At 38.0% G+C, this 24,546-nt stretch overlaps 1 protein-coding gene across 1 annotated transcript in view; it reads right to left on the reverse strand.

The window, feature by feature from the left end:
* ZFYVE9 (zinc finger FYVE-type containing 9) overlaps positions 1-24,546 on the reverse strand; it is a 134,979-nt gene that overhangs the window by 27,399 nt on the left and 83,034 nt on the right. Inside the window, exon 12 of the mRNA XM_047085321.1 lies at positions 18,736-18,840. Within this exon, the coding sequence (XP_046941277.1) occupies positions 18,736-18,840 (105 nt within the window). The remainder of the gene's footprint in view (positions 1-18,735; positions 18,841-24,546) is intronic.

Genomic DNA, 24,546 nt, shown 5'->3' on the forward strand with positions numbered 1-24,546 from the left:
CCTTAACACTCAGCACCCACTTAGCCCATCCTCCACCCATCTCCCTCCATCAACCTTCAGTTTGTTCTCTATTGTTAAGAGTCTCATTGTTTGCTTCCCTCTCTTTTTTTCCTTCCCATATGTTCATCTGTTTTCTTTAAATTTTTTTAACATTTATTTATTATTGAGAAACAGAGAGAGACAGAGCATGAGCATGTGAGGGACGGAGAGAGGGGCGGACAGAATCTGAAGCAGGCTCCAGGCTCTGAGCTGTCAGGAGAGACCAACGTGGGGCTCAAACTCACAAACCATGAGATCATGACCTGAGCCAAAGTTGGACACTGAACCGACTGAGCCACCCAAGTGCTCCATCATTTGTTTTGTTTCTTAAATTTCACATATGAGTGAAATCATACGGTATTTGTAGTTCTGACTTATTTGACTTAGCATAATACACTCTAGCTCCATCCACATCATTGCAAATGACAAGATTTAATTCTTTTTGATGGCTGAGTAATATTCCATTGTATATACATGTATACCACTCTTCTCTATCCATTCATCAGATGATGGAAATTTGTACTCTTTCCATACTTTGTTACTGCTTGTTGATAATGCTGCTATAAACATCAGGGTGCATCTGTCCCTTAGAATCAGTATTTTTGTATCCCTTGGGTAAATGCCTAGTAGTGTAATTGCTGGGTCGTAAGGTAGTTCTATTTTTAATTTTTTGAGAAAACTTCCATGCTGTTTTCCAGAGCAGCTGCACCTGTTTGCATTCCCATCAACAGTGCAAGAGGGTTCCCCTCTACTCCTCCTCACCTGTTGTCTCCTGTGTTGTTAATTTGAGCCATTCTGAAAAGTGTGAGGTGGAATCTCATCATGGTTTTGATTTCTATTTCCCTGATGATGAGTGATGTTGAGCATCTTTTCACGTGTCTATTAGTCTTCTGGATGTCTTCTTTGGAAAAATGTCTTTTCATGTCCTCTGTCCATTTCTTAACTGGATTATTTGCTTTTTGGGTGTTCAGTTTGTTAAGTTCTTTATAGACTTTGGATACTAACCCTTTATCAACTATGTCATTTGAAAATATCTTCTCCCATTTCATAGGCTGCCTTTTAGTTTTGTTGAGTGTTCTTTAGCAGAACAGAAGCTTTTTATCTTGATGAAGCCCCAATAGTTCACTTTTGCTTTTGTTTTCCTTGCCTCTAGCAACGTGTCTGGTAAGAAATTGCTCTGGAGGAGGCCAAAGAAGTTGCTGTCTCTGATTTCCTCTAGCATTTTGATGCTTTCCTGTCTCACCTTTAGGTCTTTCATCCATTTTTATTTATTTTTGTATATGGTGTAAGAAAGTGGTCCAGTTTCATTCTTATGCATCTTGCTATCCAGTTTTCCCAAAACCATCTGTTGAAGAGACTTTTTCCAATGGATATACTCTCTTGCTCTCCTGCTTTCACCTCAAAGATGAGTTGACCATACAGTTGTGGGTCCATTTCTGGATTTTCTATTCTGTTCCATTGATCTATGTGTCTGTTTCTGTACTAGTACCATACTGTCTTGATCACTACAGCTCTATAAAATAGCTTGAAGTTTGGAATTGTGATGGCTCCAGCTTTGCTTTTCTTTTTCAGGACTGCTTTGGCTATTCAGGGCCTTTTGTGGTTCTATGCACATTTTAGGATTGTTCCATCTACCTCTGTGAATAATGCTGGGGAGGGACGCCTGGGTGGCTCAATTGGTTAAGTGTCCAACTTTAGCTCAGGTCATGATCTCATGGTTCGTGAGTTTGAGCCCAGCATCGGGCTCTGTGCTGACAGTTCAGAGCCTGGAGCCTGCTTTGGATTCTGTGTCTTCTGCTCTCTGCGCCCCTTCTCTACTTGTGCTTTCTTTCGGAAAAAAAAAAAACTACATAAACATTTAAAAAAATTTTTTTTAAGAAAGAACAATGCTGGTGGTATTTCAATAGGGACTGCATTAAATATGTAGACTGCGTTGGGTAGTATAGACATTTTAACAATATTTGTTCTTCCAATCCATTAGCATGAAAGGTGTTTGCATTTCTTTTTGTCCTCTTCAGTTTCTTTCATAAGTGCTCTCTATAGTTTTCAGAGTACAGAGTACAGCCTCTTTGGTTAGGTTTATTCCTAGCTATCTTACGGTTTTTGGTGCAGTTGTAAATGGGATCAATTCCTTGATTTCTCTTTCTGCTGCTTCATTATTGGTGTATAGAAATGCAACAGATTTTTGTATGTTGATTTTGTATCTTGTGACTTGACTGATTTCATGTATCAGCTCTAGCAATTTTTTGGTGGAGTCTTTTGGGTTTTCTACAGAGTATTATGTCATCCGCAAATAATGAAAGTTTGACTTCTTCCTTGACAATTTAGATGTCTTTTATTTCTTTTTGGTGTCTGATTGCTAAGGCTAGGACTTTCAGTACTATGTTAAGTAACAATGGTGAGAGTGGGACATCCCTGTCTTGTTCCTGGCCGTAGAGGAAAAGCTCTCAGGTTTTCCCCACTGAGGATATTAGCTATTGGTCTTTCTTATATTGCCTATATGATGTTGAGGTATGCTCCATCTATACCTATTTTGTTGAGGGTTTTCATCAAGAATGGATATTGTGCTTTGTCAAATGCTTCTGTGGTATATCACACTGATTGATTTGTGAATACTGAATTACCCCTGCAGCCCAGGAATAAATCCCACTTGATTCTGGTCAATAATTCTTTTATTTATTTATTTATTTTAATTTTATTTTTTATTTTTTTTTAATTTACATCCAAATTAGTTAGCATATAGTGCAACAATGATTTCAGGAGTAGATTCCTTAGTGCCCCTTACCCATTTGGCCCAACCCCCCTCCCACAACCCCCCCCCCCCGCCCCGGTAACCCTCAGTTTGTTCTCCATATTTATGAGTCTCTTCTGTTTTGTCCCCCTCCCTGTTTTTATATTATTTTTGTTTCCCTTCCCTTATGTTCATCTGTTTTGTCCCTTAAAGTCCTCATATGAGTGAAATCATATGATGTTTGTCTTTCTCTGACTAATTTCACTTAGCCTAATACCCTCCAGTTCCATCCATGTAGTTGTAAATGGTAAGATTTCATTCTTTTTGATTGTTGAGTAATACTCCATTGTATATATATACCACATCTTCTTTATCCATTCATCCATCGAGGGACATTTGGGCTCTTTCCATACTTTGGCTATTGTTGATAGTGCTGCTATAAACATGGGGGTGCATGTGTCCCTTTGAAACAGCACACCTGTATCCTGTGGATAAATGCCTAGTAGTGCAATTGCTGGGTCATAGGGTAGTTCTGTTTTGAGTTTTTTTGAGGAACCTCCATACTGTTTCCAGAGTGGCTACACCAGCTTGCATTCCCACCAGCAATGCAAAAGAGATCCTCTTTCTCCACATCCTCACCAACATCTGTTGTTGTCTGAGTTGTTAATGTTAGCCATTCTGATAGGTGTGAGGTGGTATCTCATTGTGGTTTTGATTTGTATTTCCCTGATGATAAGTGATGTTGAGCATTTTTTCACGTGTCGGTTGGCCATTTGGATATTTCCTTGGAGAAGTGTCTATTCATGTCTTTTGCCCATTTCTTCATTGGATTATTTGTTTTTTGGGTGTTGAGTTTGACAAGTTCTTTATAGATTTTGGATACTAACCCTTTATCTGATATGTCATTTGCAAATATCTTCTCCCATTCTGTCAGTTGCCTTTTACTTTTGCTGATTGTTTCCTTCACTGTGCAGAAGCTTTTTATTTTGATGAGGTCCCAGAGTTCACTTTTGCTTTTGTTTCCCTTGCCTCCGGAGACGTGTTAAGAAGTTGCTGCGGCCGAGGTCAAAGAGATTTTTGCCTGCTTTCTCCTCTAGGATTTTGATGGCTTCCTGTCTTACATTTAGGTCTTTCATTCATTTTGAGTTTATTTTTGTGTATTGTGTAATAACATGGTCCAGGTTTATTCTCAGTAATTCTTTTAATGTACCAATGGATTCAATTTGCTAGTATCTTGTTGAGAATTTTTGCATCCATGTTCATCACAGATATTGGCCTGTAATTCTCCTTTTTAGTGGGGCCTTTGTGTGGTTTGGGGACCAAGGTAATCCTGGCTCACACAATGAGTTTGCAAGTTTTCCTTCCATTTCTATTTTTTGGAACAGTTTCAGAAGAATAGGTATTAACTCTTATTAAATGTTTGGTAGAAGTCCCCTGGAAGTCATCTGGCCCTGGACTTTTGTTTGTTGGGAGATTTTTTTATTACTGATTGAATCCCTTTGCTAGTTATGGGTCTGTTCAAATTTTCTATTTCTACCTGTTTCAGTTTTGGTAGTTTGTATATTTCTAGGAATTTATCCATTTTTTCCAGATTTCCCAGTTTGCTGGCATATAATTTTTCACAATATTCTCTTAGGATTGTTTTATTTCTGTGGTGTTGGTTGTGCTCTCCTCTTTCATTTGTGGTTTTATTTATCTGGGTCCTTTCTCTTTTCTTTTTGATAAGTCTGGCCAGGGGTTTATCAATTTTCATAATTCTTTTAAAGAACCAGCTCTTAGTTCATTCATTGGTTCTACTGGCTTTTTGTTTGTTTGTTTCTGTATCATTTATTTCTGTTCTAATCTTTATTATTTCCCTTCTTCTTGCTTTAGGCTTTATTTGCTGTTCCTTTAGGTGTTAGGTTAGAGGTTTTTCTTACTTCTTAAGGTAAGACACTTCCCCCTTAGGACTGCCTTTGCTGCATTCCAAAGGTGTTAGACTGTTGTGTTTTCACTTTCATTTGCTTCCATGTAATTAAAAAATTTTTTTATGTTTATTTATTTTTAAGAGAGAGAGAGAAAGACAGAGCGTGAGCAGGGGTGGGGCAGAGACAGGGAGACACAGAATCCGAAGCAGGCTCCAGGCTCTGAGCTATTAACACACAGTCCGATGTGCGGCTTGAACCCACAAACTGTGAGATCATAACCTAAGCTGAAGTCTGATGCTTACCCAGCTGAGCCACCAAGGAACTCTGCTTCCATGTAATTTTTAAATTCTTCTTTAATTTCCTGGTTAACCCTTCATTCTTCAGTATGATGTTCTTTAACCTCCATGTATTTGCAGTCTGGCCAAATTTTTTCTTGTGGTTGACTAAGTTTCATAGCATTGTGGTCTGAAAACATGCATGGTATGAACTCAATCTCTTTGTTCTTGTTAAGGGCTGATTTGTGACACAGTATGTGATCTATTCTATAGAATGTTCCATGTGCACTAGAAAAAAAATGTATAGGGTGCCTGGGTGGCTCAGTCAGTTGAACTTCTGACTCTTGATTTCTCCTCAGGTCATAATCTTACAGTTCATCATAAGATTGAGCCCCATGTCAAGCTCCGCAATGACAGTGAGGAGCCTGCTTGGGATTCTTTCTTTCCCTCTCTCCCTCCCTCCCTCTCTTCTCTTTCTCTCTCAAAATAAATAAACATGAAAAAAATTTAAAAAGAAAAAAATGTGTATATTCTGCTGCTTTGGGATGAAATGTTCTGAATATATTTGTAAAGTCCATTCGGTTCAGTGTGTCATTCAAAGTCACTGTTTCCTTAGTAATTTTCTGCTTAGATGTTCTGAACATTGCTCTAAGAAGGGTGTTAAGGTCCCCTACTTATTATTGTCTAATTATTATCAATGAGTTTATGTTTGTTATTAATTGATTTATATATTTGGGTGCTTCACACTGGGGGCACAAATATTTATAACTGTTAAATCTTCTTGATGGATAGACACCTTAATTATGATATAGTGCCCTTCTTCATCTCTTGTTACAGTCTTTGGTTTAAAATCTAGTTTGTCAGAGAACCCAGAATTGGACCCACAAATGTACGGCCAATTAATCTTTGACAAAGTAGGAAAGAGCATCCAATGGAAAAAAGACAGTCTCTTTAGCAAATGGTACTGGGAGAACTGGACAGCAACATGCAGAAGAACGAAACTAGACCACTTTCTTACACCATACACAGAAATAAACTCAAATGGATGAAAGACCTAGATGTGAGACAGGAAATCATCAAAACCCTAGAGGAGAAAGCAGGCAACAACCTCTTTGACCTCAGCCGCAGCAACTTCTTACTCAACACATCTCCAAAGGGCAAGGGAGTTAAAAGCAAAAATGAACTATTAGGACCTCATCAAGATAAACATCTTCTGCACCACAAAGGAAAACAATCAACAAAACTAAAAGGCAAGCAACGTAATGGGAAAAGATATTTGCAAATGACATATCAGATAAAGTGCTAGTATCCAAAAATCTATAAAGAACTTACCAAAGTCAATAACCAAAATGCCCAGTCCAGTGAAGAAATTGGCAGAAGACATGAATAGACCCTTTTCTAAAGAAGACATCAAGATGGCTAATAGACACATGAAAAGATGCTCAACATCACTCATCATCAGGGAAATACAATTCAAAGCCACACTGAGATACCACCTCACACTGGTCAGAGTTGCTAAAATAAACAAATCAGAAAACTACAGATGTTGGCAAGGATGTGGAGAAATGGGAACCCTCTTGCACTGTTGGTGGGAATGCAAACTGGTACAGCCGCTCTGGAAACCAGTGTGGAGGTTCCTCAAAAAATTAAAAATAGACCTACCTTATGACCCAGCAATAGCACTACTAGGAACTTACCCAAGGGACACAGGAGTGCTGATGCATAAGGGCATGTGTACCCCAATGTTTATAGCAGCGCTCTCAACACTAGCCAAATTATGGAAAGAGCCTAAATGTCCATCAACTGATGAATGGATAAAGAAGATGTGATTTATATATACAATGGAATACTACTTGGCAATGAGAAAGAACGAAATCATGCCATTTGCAGCAACGTGGATGGAACTGGAAGGTACTATGCTGAGTGAAATAAGTCAGCCAGAGAAGGACAGATATCATATGTTTTCACTCATATGTGGATCCTGAGAAACTTAACAGAAGGCCATGGGGGAGGGGATGGGGAAAAAATATAGTTACAAAAAGAGAGGGAGGGAGGCAAACCACAAGAGACTCTTAAATACAGAGAAGAAACAGGGTAGATGGGGGGGGTGGGGAGAGGGGGGAAACAGGTGATGGGCATTGAGGAGGGCATTTGTTGAGATGAGCAATGGGTGTTGTATGTAAGCCAATTTGACAATAAATTATATTCATAAAAAATAAAAATAACATAAAATTAAATTAAAATAAAATAAAATAAAACAAAACAAAATAAAATAAGATCTAGTTTGTCTGGTATAAGTATGGCTACTCCAGCTTTCTTTTGATGTCCGTTAGCATGATAGATGGTTCTCCATTCCCTCACTTTCAATCTGCAGGTGTCTTTAGCTCTAAAATGAGTCTCTTGTAGGCAGCTTATAGATGGGTCTTGGTTTGTTTTTTTTTTTTTTTTATCCATTCTGATACCCTATGTCTTTTGATTAGAGCATTTATTCCTTTTACATTCAGGTTGATTACTGATAGACATGAATTCAGTGCCACTGTGTTACCTGTAAAGTTGGTGTTTCTAGTGATGTTCTCTGTTCCTTTTTTTGTTTTTGTTGCTTTTGGTCTTTCTTTCCCACTCAAAGAGCCCCCATTAATTTTTCTTGCAGGGTTGGTTCAGTGGTCATGAACTCCTTTAGTTTTTGTTTGGGAAACTCTTTATCTCTCCTATTCTGAATAACAGCTTGCTGGATAAAGTATTCTTGGCTGCATATTTTTCCCATTCAGAATGTTGAACATATCATGCCATTCCCTTCTGGCCTGCCAAGTTTCTGCGGACAGGGCTGCTGTGAACCTGATCTGTCTTCTCTTGTAGGTTAAGGACTTTTTTCCCTTGCTGCTTTCAGGTTTCTTTCCTTGTCTGTGTATTTTGTGAATCTTACTACAATATGTCTTGGTGTGGGCTGGGTTTTGTTGAATTTTATGGGAGTTTTCTGCACCTCTTGGATTTTGAGGTCTGTTTCCTTCACCAGATTGGGTACATTTTCAGCTATAATTTGCTCAAATAAACCTTCTGCCATCTTTTTCCCTCTTCTTCTCTGGGACTCCTATGATACGAATGTTATTACACTTTAAGGAGTTGCTGAGCTCCCTAGGTCTACATTCATGACCTAATACTTCCCTCCCCTACCCGCCCCTGCTTCTTTTCAGCTTCATTATTTTGCATAATTTTATCTTCAATACCACTGATTCACTCCTGTGCTTCGTCCATCCTCATTGTCATTGCATCCAGTTGGTTTTGCATCTCAGTTACAACATTTTTTACTTTGACCTCAGTAGTTTTTAGTTCTTTTATCTCTGCACTAAGGAATTCTCTAGTGTTTTCTATGCTTTTCTCAAGCCCAGCTAGTATCCTTAGGACTGTTGTTTTAAATTCTAGTTCAGGTATCTTATTTACATTTGTTTTGATTAAATCCCTGGACATTCTGCTTCCTATTCTTTCTTTTGGGGTGAATTCTTCCATTTTGTCATTTTGTCTAGGTCACTTTTTTTGTGTGATTGTCAGGAGAGCCTGTTATATTCTTGCTTCTGAGAGTAATGGCTATATTAAGAAGAGGTTCTATACTGTCTTGGGCCTGGTACTTCAGGAGGTGTTTCAGAGTGAGCACTCTGCTGCTGTGTTTTGGCTGCTCCTTCCCTCAGGTCAGTCCTCTGCAGAGTTTCTTCCTGCCTGCCGTGGGGAGTGTTTCAACCTTGTCCACTGTGTGGCGAACTTTAACTAGATGTGTTTTGGTCTGCTTGTTAAAAGAAGGTAAACCATATTTCCCCTAGAACTGAAGCTTTGCAGCATTCTACGATCAGTTCACTTGGTGTGTGAGGGATTTATGGGGTCTTCTGGGTCTTCTGGGGGTTGGGCCTGCTGTGCTGATTCTCAGGCAGACTTGCCCTAGTGGAGATGCACCTGCAGAGGTCAGGGGGTCAGGGCTTGGTGTAAGTGGCTCCAGCCTCCACTTGGGTGGAGGGAGGAGCACTGTGCTGCTTACTGAAGTTGGTCACTGCTGATGGGCAGGAGGAAATGGCATCACCCTGCTCTCTTATCCTTGGAACAGGGAGATTATGCCCACCACTCTTCATGAAGCCCTCACAAAAGAGCAAACAATCTCCCCTCTTGGGTCTCTGGCTTCCATTAGATTCCTACTTTCACCCTTTGTTTGAGCTGTCTGCCTTCCAGGCAGCACAGTACTCCTGTGTTTTATCTCAGGTGTGTGTTTCAAAACTCCAAATTTTAGGAACCCACTTGGTGCAGACCCACATTGATCCTCTGGGGGAGGGTCTTGCGATGCTGTGGCCGGTGCTGGTTTGTCCCAGAAAAGCAGTAGCACAACCACGCAGCGGTTCAGAATGTATGGTAAAGCACTGCAAGAGCTGGCAGCAAGGTCTGCTGCCTCAGCAGGTGTCTCTGTTCCTATGCTAATGAACAGGGAAGTACATTGGTGCTTGCCAGCTCTTTTGTCTCCAGAGAGGCCATGCCACCACACTCCAAGAAGGGGAACTGCTTCTTGCCCTGCAACCCAGGGGATCTTCAAACCACACTGCCCACTCCCGGGCAGCCTTCCCCACAGGAGCATCGCTAAGCCCACCAGGCACTACCCTGGTGATGACATGGATTCCTAAAACCAGACTTTGAGCTCCGCTGCTTATGAAAGCTTGTGGTAATTAGCCTCTCTCCCTTTCCCAATGGTTTTGGCGAATAGTTCTTCTTTTGCAATCCCCTGTGTACTGCTTTCACTCTTTCCCTCTCTCTCTCACTCCTCTTTCCATGACCAGGGCTTCCTCCCCTCTGGGGCACCTGCAATTCTTTTCTCCCCCAAATCAACTCCCTGTAGCTCCAACCTTTAATGACGTGGCCATTTTTCTACCTCTAGATGTGTAGTTTGTTCTCTCAGTCCTCAGATTTCTTGAGTGTTCAGAATGATTTGATATTTTTATCTAGCTGGTTCATGGGAGGAGGCAAGACTAAGGCCCTCTTACTTGTCCACCATCTTAGCTCCTCCTCTGCAATGTGTTACATATTTATGCAACTATCTTCATGAAGGATACTGGTTTGTAATTTTCATTTCTTGTAATTCCCCCCCACCCCCCAGGTTTTGTTACTAGTGTAGTGCTTGCCTCACAGAATGAGTTTCCCTCCTCAACTATTTTCTGAAAGTTTTTGTACAGAACTAGTGTTATTTCTTCCTTCGTTGTTTAGTAAAAGTCATAAGGGAAGCCATCTGGACCTGGGCTTTTCTTTGTGGGAAGGTCTGTGACAATAAATTCAATTCCTCCAGTAGATACAGGGTTATTCAGGTTATCTATTTCTTCTTAAGAGTGACATGAAAGTTTGATGCTCAAGGAATTTGTCCATTTTGCCCACGTTGAACATTTACTGGCACAAATATGTTCATAATATATCCTTGTCATTTATTGTCTACAGAACCTGTAGTGATAACCACCTCTCTCACATCTCATTAATGGCATTTTGTGCTTTTGGCTATTTACCTCATCAGTCTGACTATAAGTCTGTCAATGTAACCAATTTCAAGAACTAGCTTGTAGTTTCACTTTTCTTGTTTTGTTTTTTGTTGTTGTTTCCTACTTTATGAATTGCTGGTGTTGTCTTTATTATTTTCTTTCTTCTGTTTACTTTGTATTTTATTTTTCCTTTTTTAATTCCCTAAGGTAGAAGATTAGGTCATTGATTCAAAATGTCTTTCCTGCCCCCCAATATAAAAGTTTAATGCTATCACTTTCCTTCTAACCACTGTGTTAGCTGCATCCCACAAATTTTGATATACCATATTTTCATTTTCAGACAGCTCAAAATATTTTCTAATTTTCCTTTAGGTTACTTCTTTGACCCATGGATTATTGAAAAGTGTGTATATTTTCCCAAATATTTGGGAATTTTCTAGATATCCTTCTGATACTGATTTCTAAATTAATACTATTATAGTAAGAGACCATACTTTGTATAATTTGGATCAATTAAAACTTACCAGAACTTCCTTTACAACACAGAATATGGTCTACCTTGTAATGTTCTGTGTTTGCTGGAAAAGAATGTGCACTATGCTGCTCTTGGGTGGAGTGTTCTAAAACACTCAAGTCAGATTGGTTGACAGTATGTTCAAGTGTTCTATATTCTTGATGATTTTCTATCAATTATTAAAACAGGGCTACTGAAATCTCCAAATATGATCATGGATTTGCCCATTTACCCTTGCAGTATTATCAATTCTTGTTTCGTACATTTTGAAACTCCGTTATTAATGCATAAATGTCTAGGACTGTTATATATCCTTCTGATGAACTGATCCCTTAATAACTATGAAATATGCCTCTTTATCCCTGGTAATATTTTTTATTCTGAAATACACTTTGATATTACCCTATCCATTCAAACTTTCTTTTGATTAATATTATCGTGGTATATAATTTTTCATCCTTTTACATTTAAACTATTTGTGTCATTATATTTCAAGTGGTTTTCTTATTCACAGCATATAGCTGACTCTTGCTTATTTAACCAACCTGACAATCTCTGCCTTTTTAATTGACCATTTCTACTCAAAGTGATTATTGATATGGTTAGATTTATACAAGTTTTAAAGTTTATTTATTTTGAGAGCAGGAGAGAGAGAGCATGAGCAGGGGAGGGGCAGAGAAAGAGAGGGAAAGAGATGGAGAGAGAATCCCAGGGAGGCCCCACACGTCAGCACAGAGCCTGACACAGGATTCCATCTCATGAACCACGAGATCATGACCTGAGCTGAGATCAAGAGTCAGACACTTAACTGACAGTCACCCAGACACCCCTGATATGGTTAGATTTAAATCTAACATCTTTTTTTTTGTATTTGTCCCATCTCCTGTTGTTCTTTTTTTCTTCTTTCTCAGTCTTTATATGATTCTAGCTCATCTTCTTTGTTGTCTTATTAGCTATACCTCTTTATTCTAGCTTTTCTAGTGGTTGCTTTTGAGTTTATACAACACATCTTTAACTTATAAATCTAATTTTAAGTAATACTATACCATATCTTTTATCATATAAGAACTTTACATCTGTATACTTTCATTCCCCCTTCCCGGCTTTTGTGGTATTTTTGTCATACATTCTGTTTCCATATATGTTATAAACTTCACAATATGTTTTTCTATTTTTGTTTTAAACAATGATCTTGTAAAGAGATTTTATATTTACCTGCATATTTACCATTTCTGTTGCTCTACACTCCTTTGTGAAGATTCTGATTTCCATTATTTGGTATTCTCCATGAAGGGCTTCCTTTAACACTTCTTGTACAAAAGGTCTATTGGTAATAGCCTCTTTTAGCTCTTCCATTTCTGAAAAAGCATTTTGCTTTCGAAACATATTTTTACTACATATAAAATATAAGTTGATGGTTTTTTTCCAGTAATTTAAAGATCCACTGCACTGATTTGTGCCTTGAATTCTTTTGATAAGAAGTCTGCTGTTATTCTTGTATTTTTTTCCTCAGTATAAAATGTGCATTTTCCCCCCTCTAGTTGCTTTTAAGATTCTTCTCTTTAGCTTTAGTGTTAAGCAATTTGATTAAGATGATTATAATGTTCCTTAATGTAGTTTTCATCATGTTTTCTGCAACTGGAACTCATTTAGCTTCGTGAACATATAAATTTATACTTCTCATTAAGTTTATAAAATTTTTGATCACTGAGTCTTCAAATATTTATTTACTCACCTCTCCTCTCCTTTCGTGACTTCAATTACAGAGGTAGGCTGACGAACATCCCACGGCTCAATCATGTGCTGTTCATTTAATTTTTCAGTCTTTCCTCTTTGTGTTTCATTGTGGATAGTTTCTATTGCTGTGTTTTTAAGTTTACTAATTTTAATTTCTTCTTCAGCAGTGTTTAGTCTGCCCTTAATTTCATCCAGTATATTTTTCATTTCATTGTCATTTTCATTTCTTGAAGTCTGACTTGGTTCTTTTTATTTTCCATGTATGTCCTTAACATGTTCATGCCCTGATCCTGTTAAGGCTTTCTTTTAAGCTTGACAGGATCAGAGCAGCCTGAATTTATGAATAACCTGGAGCAGTAAAGACAATGTGCCTCTAGTTCACTCTAGCTGGTAAGAATACAAATTATGGGGGCACCTGGGTAGCTCAGATGGTTAAGCGTCTGACTTCAGCTCAGGTCATGATCTTGCGGTCCGTGAGTTCGAGCCCCGCGTCGGGCTCTGTGCAGACAGCTCAGAGCCTAGAGCCTATTTCAGATTCTGTGTCTCCCTCTCTCTCTGCCCCTCCCCTGCTCATGCTCTGTCTCTCTCTCTGTCTCAGAAATAAATAAACGTTAAAAAAAAATTAAAAAAAAAAAAAGAATACAAATTATGTCTGGCCCTGTGAGAAGTGTTTTACCCGTACCTTTCCAGTGCTTTTCTCATGTACACACACTGATATACTGGTCAGCTGAAGACACAGTGGGAACCACCAGCATATTTGCAGAGTTCTTTTATTTCCAGTAATTTGTTTGCAAATTCTAATCATCATGACCTTCCCCCATTCTCAACTCTGTCTCTTCAACTCAGGGAAACCTCTAGGTTCAGTTTTGGTTTCCCCTACCTGCACTATGGCCTGGAAACACCATACAGTAAAGTAGAGCAATCACAGAGCTCATCTTCTCTGCCCCACTGCCCTTTTTCTTTCTTGTTTTACTTACTTCATTTTGACATCTAGCTATTTAAAGCAAACCAATGTGTTAGTGTCGCAAAGCTGCTATAACAACGTACCATAAACTGGGTGGCTTAAACAACAGAAATATATTGTCCCACAGTCCTGGAGGTTGGAAGTCCAAAATCAAGGTGTTGGCAGAACTGGTTCCATTTGAGGGCTTTACTGTAAAGGGAGGATTTGTTCTACCTTGACTTGTAGGTGCTCATCTTCTCCTTGTCTCTCTACATCATCTTTATGAATGTCTGTGTCCAAACTTCCCCTTCTTATGAGGACATCAGTTATACTGGATTAGGGCTCATTCTAATGGCCTCATTAAATTTGATTGCCTCTATAAAGACCCTAAAATCAGCCCTAAAATCCTATTGATAATTGTTAAATTGATGTCTATAAAAATCAGTTTAGTATAATGGCTAGAGGTGAGGACAGTGGAATCAGATTGCCTGGGTTTGATTATGGTGCTACCACTTCCTAGTTCTTTGTCTTAATATCCTCATCTATTAAAACATCTATGAACATACTAATTTTACAGAAATAGTGTAAAAATACATAGTGCCTGCTAAATAATATACCTTCACTAAATGTTATAATGTTAAACTTAATATAACTAACAATAAATGTTAGTTAACACAGTAATTAGAAAAAATCTCATCATTAGAACATGAGTAGTTACCTAAACCAACAGAGAGCTTGAATGGCCTTGATGAAGGAGATTAGAGAATTTACATACAAAGACCACTTCATTGATTCCATTTTCTGTGATGTCAGAAGTACTATCTTCTAGCTTTTTAAGCTTAAAGTCTTTCCTTAGTGGCCCCCTCTCTCTACATTTTTACATATAGCTGCCAAAGCTCAGTTTTCTAAACCTCACTTTAAGTCACTTCTCTGCTTCAGAATCTATAAAATCTACTCACAGATTGCCATATTAAAATCTAGATTCCTTTGCCTGGTTTCTGAAGACTTTTGAAAACCCAGCAGTGTCTTGGCACAACTTTACCTCCTAGTCTACTTTACACTTGATCTTAGACAGAAGACCGAGAAGTGATCTCTTCTAGTCTACTTTAGCCTCTTCTTTACTGGGCAGGCTATTGTCTTCTATCCTCCTTTCAAGACATGTCCATTCCGGGGGGATTTCCAGCCTTATTTTCTGCAGGCATCTATCACCCTTTTCACTTGTTATTTTCCACCCTTCTCTTTCTAGTGCCTAAATAGGATTCATTGTCCAGTTCAAATCTTTCATTCATTTACACTTATTTACATGAACATTTATAAACATGTCTTCCATGGAACATGCTGCTCTGGCTGTTAAGGATTCAGGATCAACTGGAAGTAAAGGAACATTCCTGACTGCTGCATTTACCAGAGCTCTCCTTTCTCTAAACCTTTAGTAAAATTGCAGTAAGTTTCAGTACTTATTTTTGTATTGTTTTATCTATATTAGTTCTGTTTCATGTCTTCATTCAATAGATATTTTTTGTACAATTATTCTTTACTAGGCAGTCTGCTAATGACACAGTGGTAAACAACACAGACATAGTTCCTCATGGAAATAAAAGTCTGGTAGAGAAAACAGTGAAGAAGGTTCAATTACAGATGTAATGAGTATTACACAAACAATGTGTAGAATCTAGAGATGTTTATAACAGGGAGAATTACCCCAGTTGCTTATCTGACAAAATGTCATCTAAGCTGATTCCTGAAAAATGAGTACGAGTTAGATAAGTAATGAATAGGGAAAGTATGCATCAATAAGGAAATAGCTTGTGCAAAGGCTTTAGGGCAAAAGAGAATATAATTGAGAGAATAAGGAAGACTATGGGTATCAACAAAGAATAATAAGTAAGAGGAAAAATGGAATAATGCCATGAATAAAAGAAATGACCTTTTCAACTACAAAGTGAAGCAGAATTATTAGCCACAGCATAACTCAAATGTCGAAGAATTGTGAGAGAAAAAAAGTAAGACTTGAAAAAAACAAACATAAAATATGACTTGAAATAAAAACTGAATTAGAAGGAAATCAGTCTGCCAAATCAGATAAGAAAAATAAGTGATATATAGCTGGTAAACTTTATTGAAAACAAACTGTAATAAAGAATAAGAAATACAGTTACTGTTTTTGAAAAAAGATATCTGAACCTGCACAACCGTAAACCTAGGGGACAGACACAGACAGATAATATTAATGGCAGTTGTTGTCATAAATGTCTAGGTGTTACTGAAAAAACTATGGAGGCCTCACAGCTTTTTACAGATGTACCTTTATAAACAAATACAAAACACCATCTTGGAAACACCAAGGATGTTGAGGATGACATCTGATCATCTTACTTCTGGACAATATGCCACAACTTCTTGCCACAAGGCAAGCATAATGTTCTTATTCATCTTTGTATCTCACACCACAGAATATATTTAATGAATGTGAAATAATAAATGTTCAAATTTGAGAAATAAATGTATTTTCAAAGCATCTCTTTTAAGAGTATTTAGGGCACAAATATATGAAAATAGTTCATTTTAAAGATGTGACTCTACCTAACCTAGTCTAATAGTGTTTGATATTCCAAGATAGGACTATCTCACAAATAAAATCTGCTAATTGTATCACAGGTAAAAAAATAAATAAATAAAGCACACATTCTAGCTACTATTTTCTAGTGTCCAGAAAAAAGTCATTGCACTAAATGCCATAGGTAAAATCTTCACATAGGTTGTTCTCATAACGGTAAGCTCTAAATTAATAAATCCAGTAAGACATTTACGTGATTCTAAGAGAAAGTACAAAATGTTTATCGAATGTACAAATGAATAAGTGGATAAAAGGCTGAATGAAGGGGAAAAAAAGAAAGAAGGAAAAAAATGAAAAAAAAAGAGAGGGAAGGAGGAAATTACTTTATACCAGGAAATAGTGGAAGGAGTAATTGGGAAGTTTCCATCCTGTCTGATAAAACAACAAATTTTAACCATTATTATAACAAACTAAGTTTCTTTTTTTTTTTTTTTTTTTTTTTTTTTATATGAAGTTTATTGACAAATTGGTTTCCATACAACACCCAGTGCTCATCCCAAAAGGTGCCCTCCTCAATACCCATCACCCACCCGCCCCTCCCTCCCACCCCCCATCAACCCTCAGTTTGTTCTCAGATTTTAACAGTCTCTTATGCTTTGGCTCTCTCCCACTCTAACGTCCTTTTTTTTTTTTTTTTTTTTTTTTTCCTTCCCCTCCCCCATGGGTTCCTGTTAAGTTTCTCAGGATCCACATAAGAGTGAAACCATATGGTATCTGTCTTTCTCTGTATGGCTTATTTCACTTAGCATCACACTCTCCAGTTCCATCCACGTTGCTACAAAAGGCCATATTTCATTTTTTCTCATTGCCACGTAGTATTCCATTGTGTATATAAACCACAATTTCTTTATCCATTCATCAGTTGATGGACATTTAGGCTCTTTCCACAATTTGGCTATTGTTGAGAGTGCTGCTATGAACATTGGGGTACAAGTGCCCCTATGCATCAGTACTCCTGTATCCCTTGGGTAGATTCCTAGCAGTGCTATTGCTGGGTCATAGGGTAGGTCTATTTTTAATTTTCTGAGGAACCTCCACACTGCTTTCCAGAGCGGCTGCACCAATTTGCATTCCCACCAACAGTGCAAGAGGGTTCCCGTTTCTCCACATCCTCTCCAGCATCTATAGTCTCCTGATTTGTTCATTTTGGCCACACTGACTGGCGTGAGGTGATACCTGAGTGTGGTTTTGATTTGTATTTCCCTGATAAGGAGCGACGCTGAACATCTTTTCATGTGCCTGTTGGCCATCTGGATGTCTTCTTTAGAGAAGTGTCTATTCATGTTTTCTGCCCATTTCTTCACTGGGTTATTTGTTTTTCGGGTGTGGAGTTTGGTGAGCTCTTTATAGATTTTAGATACTAGCCCTTTGTCCGATATGTCATTTGCAAATATCTTTTCCCATTCCGTTGGTTGCCTTTTAGTTTTGTTGGTTGTTTCCTTTGCTGTGCAGAAGCTTTTTATCTTCATAAGGTCCCAGTAATTCACTTTTGCTTTTAATTCCCTTGCCTTTGGGGATGTGTCGAGTAAGAGATTGCTACGGCTGAGGTCAGAGAGGTCTTTTCCTGCTTTCTCCTCTAAGGTTCTGATGGTTTCCTGTCTCACATTTAGGTCCTTTATCCATTTTGAGTTTATTTTTGTAAATGGTGTGAGAAAGTGGTCTAGTTTCAACCTTCTGCATGTTGCTGTCCAGTTCTCCCAGCACCATTTGTTAAAGAGGCTGTCTTTTTTCCATTGGATGTTCTTTCCTGCTTTGTCAAAGATGAGTTGGCCATATGTTTGTGGGTCTAGTTCTGGGGTTTCTATTCTATTCCATTGGTCTGTGTGTCTGTTTTTGTGCCATAACAAACTAAGTTTCAAAAATAAGATTTTTCTTTTCTTTTTAAGATTTTTCTTTTAAACCACAATGATAATACTATTGGACATTTTAGAATGGATTTTAAGAAATTTAAATTTAAGAAAGGCTTCACAGGGCAAATAGGCAATGAATAGTTTACATAATTCTGTTAATGTATGTGTAGCATGCAAAATTTCATTTTAGTTATAAAACACAGCTTAATTCAAGACGAAAACATTCATTTGCTTTTGAAACCTTAATTAAAATTCATTTTGGGAGTTAATGGTTAGACGTTAAGTATAGTCCAAAACAAGGTATACTTACAATAAGAGGGGAACATGAAAAGATCCCACCACTAATATTACAGATATAAAGTTAATTTTATACCTTAATCAAAATGTAAATCTATCACTGATTATCAAAAGCACAATCAATGATACATCTAATGACTAAGTAAATCACATATATAACATCTTGATTTTCTGTCATGAAATTCCTCATCCTTGATCTAAGTCATACAGTATTATGAGCTGATTTCACTGTCAGTTAACTAAAAAATGAAATTTACATATAATAACAACATTTTTCATCTTCAATTATGTATTTAACAATGAAAAACATTCCTTCATGGTAAATCTTACCTCATTGTATCTGTTGCTGGGAATTTTGATACTGGTTTTCCGAACTTCCATATCAACCACCAGACCTTGAACTACTGGCAATGTATACTGGTAATTTCTGAAGTCCTGGGCAAAAGCAGATTGAAATGGAATAAAGAATTCATCAATGGTAAGATCTGACGGATAGTAGTAAAATCAGAACAAAAGGAAAGAATGTGAAAATTAAAAGAACTCATTTATTTAAATAATAAGGAAATGTATAATGAAAACCCTCATGTGTATATTCTAGCTCTCCAACTAGACTATAAACTCTTATAAGGAAGAAGACCAGTTGCATATACTCTCTATATATTATATTAAACAAATATTTGAATGCTTATTCTGCTTTAACACCACTTAACATTTTCTGGATGTTACTTGCCTCTTCCCTCTAAAGTAAACTCCAAGAAGGTATGGACTCTCACTTGTCTTCTTCTTGTTATATCCCAAATGCCTGGAACAGCCTAGGCACCCAATGAATATTTGTAGGGTAAAACATACATATACACACACCACACCCAGTGTGGCTGAAGCAAAGTGATGAAGAGTGCAAGGAGCTGATGTCAAAGTGATAGCATACAGCTAGATTTCATATGGTCTTGGAGGCCACCACAAACACCTGTGCCTTTACTGTGAGATTTTTGACCTATTTTAACAGATCTCTCTGGCTTCTCTGTAAATAGATGGTAAGGGAACAAGAATAGAAGGAAGGAGATCAGATAAATGTAACAAAAATAATTCAGGCAAGAGACAGTGATAATTTAGACCAAAGTGTTACCAATTCAAAAAGTGGTGACAAGTTATCAGATTCCGGGTACATTTTGAAGGGGAAACTGAGAATATTTGTCACTGGATTGAATACGGAATGTGGAAAAAAAAGCAAAATCAAAGATGATTATGAATTATGTGGACTGGGCAACTACAAGACTGCCATTTACTGAAAGGCAGAACACAGTGGGAAAGGGAAGGTAGCAAGTCAGAAGGCTGCAGGAGAAGAACCAAGAAAGAAAGGTGTCCAAAGAAACTAAGAAATGAAAATGTATAGATACGGGTAAGTTGGATGTAACTGTGTGAAAATTATCTTCTGACTGCTTCTATTTACTCAGGGAAACTGGGGCTGGGACATCAGCAAAAAGTGAGAAAAGGAGAGGAGACACTGGAAATTTGAGAAAACATGAGAATAGGAATGGATTATGGACCAGGAAAGATTGTCAGGTAGGTCTGAGAGTTTCCTAATGGTATTGGTCATGAATCTAAAGTGAGACTGGGGGTGCCTGGGTGCTGAGTTGATTGAGCATCTGACTTCGCCTCAGATCATGATCTTGCGGTTCGTGGGTTCGAGCCCCGTGTCGGGCTCTGTGCTGACAGCTCAGAGCCTGGAGCCTGCTTCCAATTCTGTGTCTCCCTCTCTCTCTCTCTGCCCCTCTCCTGCTCACATTTTGTTTCTGTCTCTCAAAAATAAATAAATATTAAAAAAAAAATTTTTTTTTAAGTAAGACCAGTAAATAGGTGACTCTTTTTGTCTTCATCCACATGCAGGCCTGGATAAAGTTACAAATGAAGGAAGAAGTAGATCCACACAGGTATGTCGACTGACTTTTGATAAGGGTGTAAAGGCGAGTAAATGAAGAAAGGATAGTCTTTTTAACAAATGGTACTAAAACAATTGGACATATGAACGAAGGGTTTCTAACAATGTCTCACAATCATAAAATTTAACTAAAAATGAACCACAGAACTAAATATAAGGCATAAAAATAAAACCATAAGCCTTCTACAAAGAAACATGGGAGAAAATATTTGTGATGTCATTCTAGTCAATAAGTTCTTAGATATCATATAAAAAGCATGCTCCATAGAAAATTAATAAATTAATACTTCAACAAAATGAAAAATTTTTGTTCTGTGAAAGACACTGTTAACAGAATAAAAAGAGAGACCATAGACTAGGAGAAAATATAACAAATGATACAAATCTACCAAAGGACTTACATTTAGAATACATGAAAAACTCTCAAAACTCAACAAGAAAACAACAACCATATTTTTAAATGGGCAAAATCTGAGTATTCACTAAACAAGATATAAAGAGGGCAAATTAGCACATGAAAAATGTTCTGAATCACTCATCTTAAGAAGCATAGAAGTTAAAGTCACAAAGGTTAAAACCACTAAACTCCTACTGGAATTGTAAAAATTGAAAACAAAAAAGAAATAAATACTGGGCAAAAAAAGAATACTTGCATATTACTTGTGAATGTAAACTGCTACAGGCATGTTGGAAAACAATTTCACAGTTCTTTATAACATTAAATGTACAATATGGCAAAACTAAGGTTCACACAAAATTTCATACATGAATGTTTACAGCAGCTTTATTCATAGTCACCAAAAACTAGAAACAACCCACAGATCCATCTACAGGTAAACAGACAAACTGTGGTTCATAATGCAACTGAATACTATATAGCAATAAAGACGAACGAACTACTGATGCTGAAGTTTACCAGAATATGCCACCCCAAAATATGCCTCTGTTATTCACTGTTTGGCCAGTCTAATTTTTAGGGCCTCAGCCAAAGAACCAAAGATGAGTACAGGAAAAAGATTTTTATTTCCTTAACAATATACGTAACAACAAAGATGAACCGGAAATGCATGATGATGAGTGAAAGAAGCCAGACTGAAACGGCTACGTACTGCATAATTCCAATTATATGATAATCTAAAAAAGCTAAAACTGTAGGGAAAGAGGATCAATGGTTACCAGACATTAGGGGTGCACCAGCAAATTTTCTGGAATGATAGAACTCTTCTGTATCCCAATTGCAACAGTGGTAGTAACATAACTCTACATTTGTCAAAACTCTTAGCAGTATACACCATAAAAGGTGAACTTTACTGTATATAAATTTTAAAAAGTTTTTTTTAATTAAGAGGTAGATTTAACAAGGGTTTACATTTTGCTGGGCTAATAAAACAGAGGGTAAGATACAGAAAGGACCTGGAATCATTTAAAATAAAAGTGATTTTAACGATGAAACCATGGAATCTTAAGATAGGAAAGGAGAAAAATAGAGGGAGTGAGAGGTAGTAGAAAAGTGTTGGAATCAATAGATTGGTAAATTCTGTTAAACTAGAGACAGAGAAGGTGGTAAAAGGGTTCAAAACAAGTCTCTTCCATATGTGCTATTTTGGTATGTGGACTCTTTTGAGCTGAAGGCAATTAAGACCCTGCAGGGTCAAGAGAACTTTTGCCCTGTCTTAACTACCTAGAAGAATCTAAATTGGGGGTCTTTCTCAGAATCAGAGTTATTATTAGAGATAAATTTTATCTGAGTGACCCATCTGTATGGTAGGGCATACATCTAATTGCCAAGCAGCTGCTCTTCTTATTGCCCTGTAAATTGCTCTCCTCCCTTTGGCAGCCCCAGGCCCCTATGCCATTCTTCAGCTCAGGAGGAATTTTACCTTTCTGTCTATGAACCCCTCATGTAATGTGAGGTTTCCATATGTACAAAGTTAGATTTAATTTTCTCCTGTTAATCTGTCTTATGTCAATTTAATTTTTAGACCAGCTAGAAGAATCTTTGAAAGATAGAGAAAAATTTTCCTCTCTGACAGTGGAGATGGAGAATAAGATGCTTCAGGAGATATTCCACCAGAAGTTTGTATAAATGAACTGATACAGGCAATAAAAAACATAGGCTTCTGTTACTGGATTACAGGATAAATATCTCCTTTTCTTTCCAAAGCAGATTACAATCGGTAAAAAATAAATAAATAAATAAATAAATAAATAAATAAATAAATAAATAATCTTGTCAGGGTGCCTGGGTGGCTCAATTAAGTGTCCGACTCTTGATTTTGGCTTGAGTCGTGATCCTACGGCTCATGGGATCAAGCACAGCATCAGGCTTTGCGCTAACAGTGAGGAGCCTGCTTGGGATTTTCCCTCTCTCTCTCTCTCTGCCCCTCCCCTGCTCATTCCCTCTCTCTCTCTCTCCCTCCCTCCCAATAAATAAACTTAAAAAAAAAATTATCTCGTCAAAAATGTGACTAAAAACTAAAGTTACCAGGAGTGACAAACTGATGGGGACTGAAGTAGAAGGAGGGAAATGGAGAGGGAGAAAGAGACAGAGAGACAGAGAGAGAGAGAGAGAGAGGGAGGGAGGGAGGGAAAGGAAGATAAAGCAGGAGAGGGCGATCTTATAGATTAAAATATAATTTTAAAATTTTCACTTCTGGGAGTGCCTAGCTGGCTCAGTTGGTAGAGCATGTGACTCTTGATCTCTGGTCATGAGTTCAAGCCCAACACTGGGGATAGAGATTACTTAAGAAAACAAAAAATAAATTAAAAAAATAAAATTTCCATTTCAGGACAAAATAGAGAAAAGGGGACTGAATTTACCTTCCTGCCTGAAACAACCCAAAACTACACAGAACATATGAAACAATGATTTTCAAGACACTGAACCTCAGACAACAAAGGACAGTGATCCTTAAAAGGCAGGAAGCAAACAAGATGAGCTCTGTGATTGTACAGGTTATGCCTCTAGAGAGTTTACAAGCTCAGGTGCAGGAAGGGAGAACCCAGGCAGAGGCTGACAGATTTCCTGAGTTGAGGAAACAAAACCAAGACTCCAGGAAAACCACGGTAGCTATACTTCACAGGACAGAGCATCAGAGAGGAAAAAACTGCAAAGAACTCCAAAGACTTGCAGAGGGTCTCACTCCAGAATTCAGAAAGTTCTGATTAGCAAATGTGTCTGAGGAACCTTCTTGAGGCCAGTGAAAAAACTATTTGAAATGATTATCAGAAACACTGTCTGGTACACAGGTCTGGGACTAGTGCCTACTCCTAAAAACCACAGAGGAAAACCTCATATTCCATGAGCATTAGGTAGAGTATTACTGTATAATAAACAATTTCACTGGACTTTGCTCCTGGTTCCTGAGAGGTAGCCTCTAAACCCTTGGAATTTCCTGAGTGATAGGAGTGTCTGTTATTCAGTGGTGGATCCCTGATAGTCTATGTTAATTTAGTGAATCATAATAGGTCCCTAGATAGTTTATCCTAACAAGATGACCCAAGGTGGGAGCTAGCCATCCTAGAAAGATCAGCCATGTGATAAGAGGATGGGGCTTTGAGGCAGTTGATATCAGGGGGCTCAAGACTGAGTTCAATCACATGACCAATGACTCAATCATCATGCCTAATAAGGAAACTCCAATAAAAACTCAGGACACAAAAGCTCCGGTGTTTATTCTGTGCATATTGTTATATATCAACATACCAGCAGGGTGACATGTCCCAGAGGGCACAGAAGCTTCTTGGGTGGGCCCCTCCCAGACTTTGTACTCTGTGACTCTTCTCTCCACCGGCCCTGATTTGTATTTCCTTTACTACAATAAAACTGTAATCTATACTATATAGTATAGTATATATACTTTGCTGAGTTCTGTGAATAATTCCAGCGAATTATCAAAACTGAGAGAGTAGTGGGAATGCTAACATTTGTATCCAGTTAGTCAGAAGTATGCGTAGCCTGGGACTTGACCCTGGTGTCTGAAGTAACAACAGTCTGGTAAAGAAATGTGCCTTTAGGGGCGCCTGGGTGGCGCAGTCGGTTAAGCGTCCGACTTCAGCCAGGTCACGATCTCGCGGTCCGTGAGTTCGAGCCCCGCGTCAGGCTCTGGGCTGATGGCTCAGAGCCTGGAGCTTGTTTCCGATTCTGTGTCTCCCTCTCTCTCTGCCCCTCCCTCATTCATGCTCTGTCTCTCTCTGTCCCA

Source organism: Lynx rufus, unplaced genomic scaffold (genome assembly GCF_022079265.1).
Source record: "Lynx rufus isolate CCGP_SWC_20201006 ecotype Redwood Valley unplaced genomic scaffold, mLynRuf1.p SCAF_2, whole genome shotgun sequence".
NCBI lineage: Eukaryota > Metazoa > Chordata > Mammalia > Carnivora > Felidae > Lynx > Lynx rufus.